General features: G+C 40.0%; 1 protein-coding gene across 3 annotated transcripts in view; it reads right to left on the reverse strand.

The window, feature by feature from the left end:
* Window positions 1-2,608: 2,608 nt before the first annotated feature.
* UNC79 (unc-79 homolog, NALCN channel complex subunit) overlaps window positions 2,609-13,511 on the reverse strand; it is a 199,861-nt gene continuing 188,958 nt past the window's right edge. For all 3 annotated transcript variants that reach the window (XM_060165773.1, XM_060165753.1, XM_060165764.1), the window contains 2 exons: window positions 4,495-4,536; window positions 2,609-2,852 (listed from right to left, as the gene is read on the reverse strand). In XM_060165773.1, coding sequence (XP_060021756.1) covers window positions 2,652-2,852; window positions 4,495-4,536 — 243 coding nt within the window. In that variant the 3' untranslated portion in view covers window positions 2,609-2,651. The remainder of the gene's footprint in view (window positions 2,853-4,494; window positions 4,537-13,511) is intronic.

Consider the following 13,511-nt stretch of genomic DNA (forward strand, 5'->3'; position numbering starts at 1 on the left):
TCTGACTCCTGACCTAGGCGAATGGCTTCTCCTCTTCCTTGTAAGGACCAATCCTGCTAAACTTCCATCTGCCCCTTCTTTTCCTGGCTTCTTTCTTCTAAGTGCCTGAGCCCCACTTGCTGGAGAGGCTCCCACAATGACATAACAAAAGAAGATGAGGATACTGGGTAATGAAGTGGGCGGGGGGAGTGAGTGTAAGCCAGAGAAGCCTGCTGATCTCTATCAGCCAATGAAGTGGCAGGGTCCCAGCAGGGGCAGTATTTTGGTCAAGGTGGTAGGAAAACTGGTCCCACAGTTCTGAGGGGCAAGGAGGGAGACCTGCCTGGATGGGACCAAGGACCCAGGTTGTGACTGGGGTAAAGGAAACAGGTCCAGATAGCAGGAAGCATTAGAGGCGACCCAGTCAAGAGGGCTGAGCTAAAGGGTCATCTCCAGCCCTTGGGGGGATGCAAATACAAAGGGAAATTGAGGCAGAAGTTCATCCAAGGAACTGGGCAAAGAAGATGGAGAAGAAGCTGTGGATGACTCTGGACCTTGTCTACTGGTAGAATAGGGCCACCAAGATCCTGGCCACCTGTGGCAGGGTGGGCTCAGGACCACTAAAGAGCTGGGCCTACAGCTGAGCCCAGATGGGGAAGTCAGTTAAACCTCCAGGGAGAGCAGCCAGGGCCTCCTGCTCCAGGCTGTGTCTGTAACCCCCTCTAGGAATCCCTGCATAAAAAAGAGAAAGTCACAATTTAGCCCTTGCTGAGCCCACTGGGTAGCTCAAGAAAGACCTGCTGCTTAATCAAATCCGTTCCATTCAATAGACACTAATGAAACATGTACTATGAGCCAAACCCTGGGGATACAGAGACAGGACATATCCTCAAAGCCGTCACGGTTTACAAGCGAGATAAGTACATGCGCAACTTTTTATCATACAAGACCAAATGTGCACAGAAGCGTAACCAAGCACGACTGGGACAGAGGAGAATTCTGAACAGGGGAAGGCCTTTCCAAAGAGTTCGTTAGCAAAGTATGAAGAAGAATCATTTCTATAGTCTTACTATAAGGACCTATTGGTTCCCCACAAGTTTTCATAAGAATGGAGATCTGCAGGCTTCCCTGGTGGCGCAGTGGTTGAGAGTCCGCCTGCCGATGCAGGGGACGCGGGTTCGTGCCCCGGTCCGGGAGGATCCCACATGCCGCGGAGTGGCTGGGCCCGTGAGCCATGGCTGCTGAGCCTGCGCGCCTGGAGCCTGTGCTCCACAACAGGAGAGGCCACGACAGTGAGAAGCCCGTGTACCACAAAAAAAAAAAAAAAAAAAAAAAAAAAAAAGAATGGAGATCTGCCACCCTGTCTTTCTAGAACTCATGTGAAATACTTAACATTTGAGGACTTGTTTTCCCCTGAGAAGCATTAAGATATCAGACTTCCCAGAAGAAGAGAGAAGCTTCTTTAAAACCAACATAAAAAAAAAAAGTCTCATGCCCTCAAAGTCCCTCCTAGAGAATGGACTTCAAATAAATTGTGTATTTCTCTCACCAAATGACCTTAAAGAAAGCCTTTTCCTCTTAAAATTGTACTTAGTCTTAATGGAAGTTAGAAGTTTTAAAAGTTTAGAAGAAATGGTTGTCAGGAACTAAACTCTAGCTCTATAAACTGATTTTAAAAAACCCCAGGCTCACAAAGATAATAAAAAATGCATTTAATAGCATGTCAATATACAGCTTAAATGTATATTAAGTCTTCTTTTAGTCAGTGCATTACAGGGATAGAGAAGAGAAGTATCATTTGTGAATGCACAGTCAAATGTTAAATATAAGTGCTGATAAATCTTGGTGCTCTTACACTATTAAAATTCCGTTTTATGAAACATAGCTCCAGGTGCAGTGTTCTGTGCCAACGTGGGGAGTCGTCTGGTCCAGTATGCAGTCTACAGTTTTAAATTGAATTGTATACAAGTATTAACAAAAGAATAAAATTTATTATTCACAAAACTAAAGTGGTTGTCATAAAGCTTACAAGAAAGTACAGCCTAGGACTAATGAGTTGAAAAACTAGTTTTAAAAATAATAAAACTTACTGGACAGTCCTGGAAAATGATATTATAAAACAAAGAAAACAGTTGGCACAGTTTAACCACCTAATTTCTAAGTGCACTTTTGTAATGGTCCTTGCAAGCTGCCACTTTTCCCAGGATAATGACAAAAAGCTTCAGTCAAGTGTCACTGGCTTATGGTGACGGGTTTTTTTTATTGCATTGCCAAGAGTGGATTTTAAGAAAAAACACTACAAAGGTTTCAAAAACCCTATTTATTCTCTATCATCAAAAATAGCAACAGGGGGACTTATACAACTTTTCTGTGAGTACCCACCAGTCTATTTTTTTTTTCTTAAAAAAAATAGAAGTTAGTTAAAGAAAAATGATTTGGTTTTTAAAAAATAATGTAAGGAAACACTTAATCGGATAGCCCAAGGAGTCATCAGAAATGTGTAGCAAGAAAGCTTCATTTTGGCCCTCTCCGGCCTTTGCACGTCTTTTACTAAACTAGAAAGAGAATGTACAGTACCAATATGTTCCCCAACCTGCTTGGATCGAATTGTTTTGTTTTGAAACCCATTATTGCTAAACCAGAGTGTTGACACTGAGAGCCGAGGAGTCCGCTCATAGAGGATAAAATTGAGAGGCTGCTTCTGAGGACTGGATCTCCACCTGGGCCATTTTGAACTGGGTGCATTGCAGCCACTTGCGCAGGGCCGCCAGGCTGGCACTGCTCTGGGTGGAACCCGGCAGCGTCCTGAGGCTGTGGTGGTTCACGTTGTTCTGAATGGCCTGGAGGCGAAGCTGGAGTCCCGCAGATAAGTGCTGTAAGAAAGGGCAAGACGGTAGTTTAGTTTCTTTCCTGCTCGGGTTCCCCGTCAACCCAGGGAGTGCCGGCCTGGACTTCTTCTGCAGGCGGGACTTACACGTGGCACGGGCCTGAAGAAGGCCAACTCCCAAAATTGGGGAGGGCTCAGAGCAGAGGGCGTGGGCCGGTGCCATGTTCTTAGAGCCCACCTTGCCCAAATCCATCCAAATAATGCCCCTCCCATCCCGACTCATTCTTTGCAACACCAGTGCAGGGGCTGACACTTAGACTTGTCCCCCGAGAGCTGTTTGCTATGTGGGCCTGGTGTCGCGGGCTATGCTGCCAGGCTCCCTGGGTTCAGATCCTCGGTCCTCTGTAAACACCTTGGGGAACAAGGTTTTTCAGCCTGTGTTTGGATTGTCTCATGGGCAAAGTGGGGATAGTAACACTCACCTGACGGGGTTATTGTAAGGATAAGTGATTTAACAGAGGGGTCAGAACAGAAGCCAGCACATAGGAAGGGCTCAGGACATTTTCATCATGATTATAGTCTCTCTGTTCTCACATTCATGCACACGTTCATGCACACACGAAGGAGCTAGGTTGTAAGCTTTTCTTATTCTTCTTAGCTTTCCATGAAGTTCTGTTGGCCTCCACTTAGCACTCTGGGCAATGTCAAATTGCCACAGATGACCGCCAAGCAGGGGGAGGGCAGTTTGGAATGCCTCGGGGTGAAAGTCCAAGCAGTTTTCACAACAGAAGCTAGTGGTGCAATGAGGTTTTCAGCAAAGCCATTGGCCCTACCGGTGGCCACAAACAGCAGTTAGGCCGTGAACCAGTACTCAAAGCCTGTGGGCACTGCTGACAGCTGGATATCTCTCTTGGTATCCCTTGAAGTCACCTCCCTTCCTTCCACAAGCATCCCTCCCCAACTCTGGGAGGAAATCCAGCAACAAGGCTTCCATCTTCTCCCCCTCCTCCCTGATACTCCCAGTGCCTTAGACGGGACCCAGTTTGGGATGGAGAGGGTGGTGAGCTTTGCCATCTTAATGTTAAGCCCCAGTAACTAGATTTACAGCCATGGAGTACGTCTGGCCCTGCAGTGACAATGCATCACTCAAGGCGGGGCCTGGCAGTGAGAACTACGTTCTGTCTCCCCCTCCCTGGCTGTGGGACCCTGTCCAAGTTACTCTTCCTTCCAATCCTATGTTTCCTCTTATATAGAATGAGGGGGGGAGTGGGCAGGTCCCTTCTAGTTCAATTCTGTCGTTCACTGAATGTTATCCTCTCTTAATAGAATTCTTCCCATCACAAAAAGTCAGTCCTAGTGGCCAGGAAATAGCACCGGACATGTCTGGGACCAGATCCCATGGGTATCCTCTGAAGGTAGAGTAGCTTTTCAGCCTGTGTTCTAGTCAGTAGCGGAGCCTCGCCCAGACTCTGGGATCCTCCCCCTCCCCCTTCAATCAACGATGAGTAGGACAGCGGCTCCTGCTGTCACCTCGGCCCACAGGCCCCCTACCTGTCCCGCAGGGTCTCCTGCATTATCAGCCCCCAGAGACCAGGAACAGGTAATGAGTGGCGCATTGTGGAGCCCTGTGAATGTTATGAGCTTCTCTGGAGGGAACTGAGCTTCCAGTCCACCCGGGGGTGACTTACCTTGATATTTGACTGAATCATTGGCAACCACATAGGTATCAGCTGTATGGAGAAACACAGAAGGCCCATTATTACTGTTCTCCATTCTCCCACATAAGCTCCGCTTACTGCCTGGCAAAGCAAGGCACACGGAATCCCTTTAACATCACAAAAGGATGTGGGCCTCCGATGCAGAGTTCCCCACTATCAGACAAACGTCTCTCTGAGGCCAAACCCTGCTGGTGGCATTTGGAGGTTAATAAGCGCCCCATGAGTGCCTGAAACACACACCGTAAATGACTGATTGTCTCTTGAAAGCTACCAAGCATGGGAAATTAAATGTGTATTTATTTAATTAAATCCTCTCTTTCTTGAAATAGAATTTCCTCCACGGGATCTTTAGAACTGAGTCTCCAAGTAGCATGGCGAAGCTCTCTGCCTGTGGTCGTTAAGAAAAGATCACTGGGAAGCGGTTAAAATGCTTAAGTGATGGACAAAGACAAGCCCTGAAGTTGCCTGGCTGTGATCTGGAAGACGAGACACAGCACGAGTGAGTGCCGGCCGGGGTTTTAGCAGTGTGGGTGCACGGGCATGCGAGCAGCGGGTCCCTGCTCCAGCCAGGAGCAAGGCTCTCAAATCTTGGGCATCTGGGGAGCCCTGCCCCTCCGCTGCCTCTGATTTGCCCTGAGACCCTTCCTAGGAGGTCACATGTGCCCCGCCCGAGCTCCCCCAGCAGCGGCTCTCCTCTGTCCGCTTTGGTCTCTTGCCACACTTCAGCCCTTCCGAACGCAAGTGTTGACTTGTGTTCGTGGCCTCATAAATCCGGAAGTCAGGGACAGGATACATTTCCCAAAGTGTATTCCACAGAACTCCAGTTGGGTGGGATTTAAATGGGGAAGGGGGGCTATGATCTAATCAGTTTGGAAATGTTAGTTTCTTTTAGGACTGTTCAGATCTTTAATATGCTCAAATGCTTCATATCATTTCAGTCCACGCTCCTTCTGACCCAACTCCAATAGAGTTGATATGGGTTGCATTGTGTCCTCTCATATAGCCGTTGTAGTCCTTGCCCACACAGCCTCAGATGGGACCTTATTTGGAAATGGGGTCATTGAAGATGTAGCGAGTTAGGATGAGGTCACTCTGGAGTAGTGGGGACCCCTAATCCAGTATGACTGGTGTTCTTATAGAAAGGGGGAAATTTGGACACAGATAGGTACACAGGGAGAGCGGCACGTGAAGGTGAAGCAGAGATCTACAAGCCAAGGAACGCCAAAGATGGCCAGCAAACCCCCAGGAGCCAGGGGAGAGGCTGGAACAGATGCTCCCTCACAGCCTCAGAAGGAATCAATTCTGCCATCACCTTGATCTCATAACTTCTTGCCTCCAGAACCATGAGACAATACATTTCTGTTACTTCAGTCAGTCACCCAATTTGCAGTGTTCAGCAGCCTAGCAAACTAATACAAGGGCACTCAAGGGAGCAAAGCCCAGAGGTGGGAGTGTGCAGAGAGGTGAGGAAGCAGTGGAGGTTCACGTGATGCTGAAGGGTGAGGTTCTTAGCACAGGATCATGAAAAGCAAGTTTAGAAAAGCAAAGTGAGGCCTCTTGATGTTTGGCCTTGATGTTTGGGAAATACCTGAACTGACCTCTTGTTAAGAATCCTGAGGGACGGGGAGGTGGGTTGAGACCAGGGAACACTGAGTACTCTGCCCCTGGGTGGACACCTTTCCCAGGGTTGCCCCACAGGCTAAGGGCCTTTATGAGGCAAACAAGGGGAATACTGAGGCTGATTTTAGAAGTGCTTTTGTTATTTCCCCACTGATGTAACACAAGACCATAGATTCTAAATATACCTGCAAGGGGCCTTCAGGTTTGTGATTTACCAACCTGACTGAAGGCATCAGGTTAAAGTTCATTGTGAAGGACAGCGTTATACAATCCAGCAGTCATCCTATTTCAGGAATGCTAATTTGACTGTTTTGAATAACGGTTCATTTCAGTACCCTTTTGCTAGTGGCTCCTACAAAGCTGTCAGTAAGAATTAGATGTAATTTATTCTGGGCACTGTAATGTTACAATAAAATTGGTTGTTTTTTTTTTCTTCTCCAAAAACAATATCCAGAAAACTGAAGGACACTTAAAAAATATGTTTTTCATCAAAATCAAAGGGATACTTTTCCTCTTATCTTGGTTTATGTTATGGGATAAATTGAAGACTTCCTGCTCAGTTGGACTATATTCATTTCACTCCATGCTTTTTCCAGCCCTCAAAATAAAATTAGTCATGAAACTTTCTCTTTCACCCAAGATGGAGTAACAAAGACCAGATTTACAATCCTGCCTAAAACAAAACTAGAATTCCAGATGAAGGGTAATGAAACAATGATTTTCAGACATTAAGCATCAGCAATGCAGGACAGTGATCACTGAGCGAGAGGAAACAAACAAGGGGACCCCTACAGTTATCCTAGCTCACTGCCTAGACAGTGTTTTCAGGCAGTAGCACAGGGAGAAGGAACCCAGGTAGAGTCTGGTGGTCTTCCTGAGGTGAGGAGATGGAGCTGGGAGTCCAGGGAGGCCAAGGGAGCTAGAGTTTGTAAGGCAGAGTAGTGGAAAGGAAAGAGCTGTAGAGAGAGAGAGAGAGAGAGAGAGAGCTAACTCTCTAAAGATCTGTAAAGGGTTCCCCTTGAGTCTTCAGCTCAATACTGACCAGTATACACATGTGAGAAAATTATCCAAGGCTGAAGAAAAAATAACCTAAAAAGATTAGAGGGAAAAATCCCTGGTAATCACATAGCAATAGTTTGTGTTTCCACTAGTTATAGTGGAAAAATCTTGCAAATCATAGAACACCAAGTAGAGTACTCAGGATATTACCTTACCAGTGAAGAAATAGTAGCCCTAGACAAACTGCTGCTCCAATCCTACCTAACAAAGCTTAACACCAAGTTTCAAAGGCATAAAACTGTTTCTAAGTAATTTAACTATGGCATAGAGTACAGTTCAAGAATGCTTGTAGGAATAAAAAAATATCTAGCACCCAAAAAAGTCAAATTCAAAATGTCAAGAATCCAATAAAAAATTACCAGCCATGCTAAGAAGCAGGAAAATGTGATTCATAATGAGAAGAAAACTCAAGTAACTAGAAAAGACCCCGAAACGACACAGAGAACAGAACTGGTAAACAAGGACATTAAAACAGTTATTACAACTATATTCAATATGGTCAAGAAGGTAGAGGAAATACTGAGTATGTTAAATAGAGGTATGCAAGAAAATCTTAAAGAAACAATAGCTGATACTTTTCCAGATATAATGAAAACTATAAATTCACAGATCCAAGAAAGTCAACAAAATCAAGAACAAGAAATATGAAGAAAACTACACCAAGGCATATCATCATCAAATTGCTTAGCAACAATGGTAAAGAAAAAAATCTTCAGAGCAGCCTGAGAAAAAAGACATATCATATACAGGAGAAAAAAAATAAGAATGACAAAGATTTCTTCTCAGAAACAATGGAAGCAAAAAGACAGTGGATGAATAGCATCTTCAAAATACTAGGGGAAAAAAAAACTTTGAACCTAGAATTCAATAACCACTGAAAATAGCTTTCAAATATGAAGGCAAAGTAAAGACTTTCTCAGACATACGAAAGCTGAAGGAATTAAGCTTCAGTAGACCTACACGAGAAGTTGTAAAGAAAGTCCTTTGGGCAGAAGGAAGATGGAAGTTTAATTCTACAGAAAGGAATGAAGAAAACTGAAAAATGTAAATATGGCAAAAACAGAAAATATAAAACAAAATTTAAATTGCTTTGAGAGATAATTGTTTAAAGCAAAAAAAATTATGGTTTGGTTTATAACATATGTAGGAGTAAAATGGATGACAATCATAGCACAAAGTCTGGAAATGGAAGTATACTGTTGTACATTCTCATACTATACATGAAGTGGTACATTATTACTTGAAGGCAGATTGTGTTAAGTTAAAAATGTTGACTATAAACTCTTAAGTCAACCACTAAAACAACAACAGCTAAGACATATAGCTAATAAGATAACTGAAAAACACATTTAAATAACCCACGGGTCAAAGAAGAAGTCAAAAGGGAAATTAGAAAGTATTTTGAACTGAATGGAAATGAGAATATATCAAAATTCAGAGGAATACAGCCAAAGCAGTACTTAGGAGGAAATTCAGAAAACCAAACACTGACAGCTGAATAGAAAAAGGTTCTCAAATTAATGACCTCAGCTTCCACCTTAAGAATCTAGACCAAAAAGTGGAAATTGTATCCAAAATTTAATCATTAAAAACTCAATTAGTCAAAAAGAAGGTAGAAAAAGAGGGAATAAAGGACAAAGAACAGATGGGAAATAAAGAAAACAAATAGCAAGGTATTTTAAGCCAAATGATATCACAAAACACATTAAATGAAAATGGTGTAAAAATCCCAATTAAAAGGGATTGTCAGATTGGATTTTTAAAAAAGCCCAATACCCAACTACATGCTGCCTATAAGAAATATACTTTAAATAAAAAGACACAAATAGGTTAAAAGGCTAGAAAAAGATATACCATACTAATACTAGTCAAAAGAAAGCTAGACTGCCTTTATTATTACCAAAGAATATTATCGAGGATAAAGAGAACCATTTCATAATTTCAATTCATTAAGAAGATACAACAATCCTAAACATTTATACACCTAATAATAGCTTCGTAATATGTGAAACAAAAACTGGTATACCTGAAAAGATAAATTGGGGAGATATTTCAATACCCCTTTTCAATAACTGATAGACTAAGTGGATAGAAAAAGAAGGAAGGACATGAAAAAATTGAACAATACTATCAACAAGCTTGAATCAACTGACATAGGAAACTATATTCAACAACAGCAGAAGACATATTCTTTTCTAGTACACACAGCATTTACCAAGATAGACAATATCCTAAACAAGACTCAATAAATTTAAAATGAGTCAAATTATACAAAGTATTGATATTTTCTCTGATCATAACGGGATTGGATTAAAAATCCATAACAGAAAATCACTAGAAAAGCCTCAAATATTTGGAAACTAAATTATTGCCTCTAAATAAGCAATGGGTCAAAAAGGAAAGCAAAAGGGAAGATAGAAAGTATTCTGAACTGAACGTAAACGAGAACAGAACTACCAAATTGTAGGATGCTGCTAAACCAGTGCTTAGATGGAAATCTTAATCACTTATGTTATAAAAGAAAAAAATCTCAAATCAGTGAATTCCACTTCCACCTTAAGAAACAAGAAAAAGAAGAGCAAATTAAATTGGAAATCAACAGAAAAAAGAAACTGATAAAGAACAGAAATTAATGAAACAAAAACTACAGAAAAAATCTATGAAAACCAACCAAAAGCTGGTTATTGTTGTCATTGTTTTAAATCAAAAGCTCACTAAAATTGATAAACCTTTAACCAGATTGATCAGAAAAATAAAAGTGAGATCACAAATCACCATTATCAGGAATGAAAGAGGTAGCATAACTACTGATCCTACAAATATTAAAAGTATAATAAGGGAATATTATGAGTAACTTCATGCCAATAACATCAACTATTTTGATGAAATGGACAAATTCTTTGAAAGACACACTGTCAAAGATCACTCAAGAATAAGCAGATAACTTAAATAGCCCTGTATCTATTAAAGAAATTGAATCTGTAGTGTAACACCCTCCTGCAAAGAAAATTCCAAGCCCAAGCAGTTCCACTGGTGAATTTGACCAAATATTTAAGGAGAAAAAAAAATGCCAAACATATATAAACTTTTCCAGAAAATGGAAAAGAAAGGAATACTTCCTGACTTACTCTATAAGGCCATCACTATCCTGATACCGAAACCAAAAATAGTTATTACAAGAAAAGAAAATTACAGTCCAATATCCCTCATAAACACTGATGCAAAAAAATTATTTTAAAGTGTTAGCAAATAGAATTCAGCAATACATAAAAGAATAATACTTCAAGACCAAGTGGTTTGTCCCAGGAATATAAAGTTGGTTTAACATTCAAAAATCAATCCATGAATCTCACTGTTAATAGTCAAAAAAGAAAAATCAAATGACCATCTCAATAAATGTAGAAAAAGCATTTGACAAATCCTACATCTATTCCTGACAAAAATTCTTAGCAGACTAGGAACAGAAGAGACCCTTACTCAATCTGACAAAGGGTATCTATGAAAAACTAACAGCTAACATTTATATTTAATGAATGCTTTCTTCCTAAGATCAGGAACAAGACAAGGTTTCCAACCCTCATGACTTCTATTCAACTTGTATTAGAGGATCTAGCCAGAGCAATGAGACAAGAAAAAGAAATTAAAAGTATAAAAATTCAAAAGAAAGAAAGAAAACTGCTTCTACTTGTACACGACATAATTGTCTACAGAGAAAATCTGATGAAAGCTACAAGAAAGCTACTAGAACTAATAAATGAGTTTAACAGATTGCAGGGTATAAAGGCATAAATCAGTTATATTTCTAAATACTAACAATAAAATACCAAAAATTTAAATGTAAAAAACCAGACTATTTATAATACTATAAAATTACTATACACTTAGGGATAAATTTGATAAAATATTCTAGTCCTGTATATGGAAAACTATAAATATTGCTGAAAAAAATTAACAAAGACATAAATAAATAGAGTGGTATACTCTGTTCAAAGATTGGAAGACTCAATATTGTTAACATCTCAATTCTCCTTAAAGTGATGTATACATCAGTGCAACCCACATTCCCAGCAGGCGTTTCATAGTAACTGACAAGTTGATTTTAAAATGTGTCTAGAATGCAACGGACCTAAAATAGCCAAAACAACTTTGAAATAGGTGTAGAAATTTAGAGGAGTAACACTACATGATTTCAAGGCATATTAGAAAGCTATAGTAACCTAGACAGTGTGGTACAAAGGTAGACAAACAGATCAATAGAAATGAATTGAGTATCCATTAATAGAACCATACATGAATGGTCAATTGATTTTTGACAAAAGTGCAAAGGCAATTCAATGGATAGAATTTTTCACAAACAATCCTAGAATAATTGGATATCCACACACATAAAAAGTACCTCAATCCATACCACACACATCCACAAAAGTTAACTCAAAATGGATCATAGATATAAACTAACACCTAGAAGAAAACATATATAATATCTAGAAGAAAACACAAAGAAAACTCTTTGTGATCTTGGATTAGGCAAAGATTTTCTTAAATACAACATCAAAAGCATGATTCATAAAAGAAAAATTTGATAAATGGTATTTCATCAAAATTAAGACTTTCTGCTCTTCACAAGTCACTGTGAAGACAATGAGAAGACAAACACAGAAAAAAAATCTTTGCAAATGACATATCTGATAAAGGACTTGTATCTGAAAATTCAATAATAAGAAAAAAACCAACTTGATTTTTAAAATGGGCAAATAATTTTAATAGACATTTTACCATGCAGATATATGGATAGCAAATAAGCACATGAAAAGATGTTGAGCATCATTTGTCAACAGGAAAATGCAATTTTGCAGTACACAGTTCTTAGAATGACTAAAACTAAAGATTAACTACATTAAGTATTGACGAAGATGTGTAGGCACTGGAATACATACTGCTGGTGTGAATGTAACAGGGTACAATCACTTTGGAAAACAGTTTGCCAATTTCTTTAAAAGTTATACACATATCATACAGCCTAGCAATTCCACTCCTTGGTATTTATCCAACACACCTGAAAGCCTATAGCTACACAAAGACTTGTGTATGTATATTCGTAACAGCTTTATTTGTAATAGCCTCAAACTTTTGGAAACAGCTCAGATGTCCATTAATTGATGAATGGATAAACAAAATGTGTTATATCCATATAATAGATACTACTCAGAAATAAAATAATCTACTGATACATGTAACATGGATTAATGGTAATATAATTATTCTGAGTGAAGGAAGGCAGAGAAAAGCATAACTACTGTATGAATCTATTTATATGAAATTCTAGAAAATGCAAACTAAGCTATTATGACAGAAAGCAGATCAGCAGGTGCCTGGCGATGAGGAAATGGGGTACAGGAAGTGGTGGAACAGAGACTAACCAATGTGTATGAGAAAACTTTAGCTGGGGAGGACAATATTCATTATCTTGACTGTGGTGATGGATGGCTTCACGGGTATAATATGTGTGATGTGAAGATATCAAATTGTACATTTTACATATGTAAAGTTTACTGTGTATAAATTATACTTCAATAAAGCTGTAAAAAACAAAATCAGGTATGATCACCCAAGTGTCAGTCATGTAGTTTCTCCCATAGTGTTGACTTTTGCTATTGACTGTCAAGCTAGATAAGCTATATCTATCCCTTTTTAACCAACAACCTTGCAGTTTTCTGGTAACAGTCAAGTTTTCCCTAAAATCGTGCTGCTTTTCTTCAGCACTGTGTGAGTTAACTTTACAAATGTCCTTTATTGAAGGGAGTCAACCAAGGAGTGAAATAGGAAGTTATAAGGTTCTAAACTGATGCACTCTGTGGGTTGGCGGGGGGGAGGTGGGTGGTGATGGAGGCTGGGATAGTGGGATATAGACATGGAAGGCAAAGAAGGAAGTGGTACAAGAAGAGGAAGGACAAAGAATCAGTGAAACAGAGAGGTGGAATGATAGGAAGGAAAGGAAAAAGAATGGAAATAAAAAGAGAAAGTGAGTGAGCAACCAGGTTCTCCTTTGTTCTTTTATCTTTTTATCACACTAGCATGTTTCTGATGTCCCTGGATAGATAACAAATACCTGAGTTACTTTCACACACTGTACAGTGATTTAGAATAGTTATATTAGAAACTAAATTAATTTATCTTAGAGAAAAGTATCCGCTACCAAGTCAAACAATGACAGAGTATTTTCCTTGGTTGTCTGGATATCTTGCAAGGCGAGGCTCCACCAAACAATTTACATGACTCTAGGGTCATTTCCAGATCAATGCTTCTGG

Source organism: Lagenorhynchus albirostris, chromosome 1 (assembly GCF_949774975.1).
Source record: "Lagenorhynchus albirostris chromosome 1, mLagAlb1.1, whole genome shotgun sequence".
NCBI classification, from domain to species: Eukaryota; Metazoa; Chordata; class Mammalia; order Artiodactyla; family Delphinidae; genus Lagenorhynchus; species Lagenorhynchus albirostris.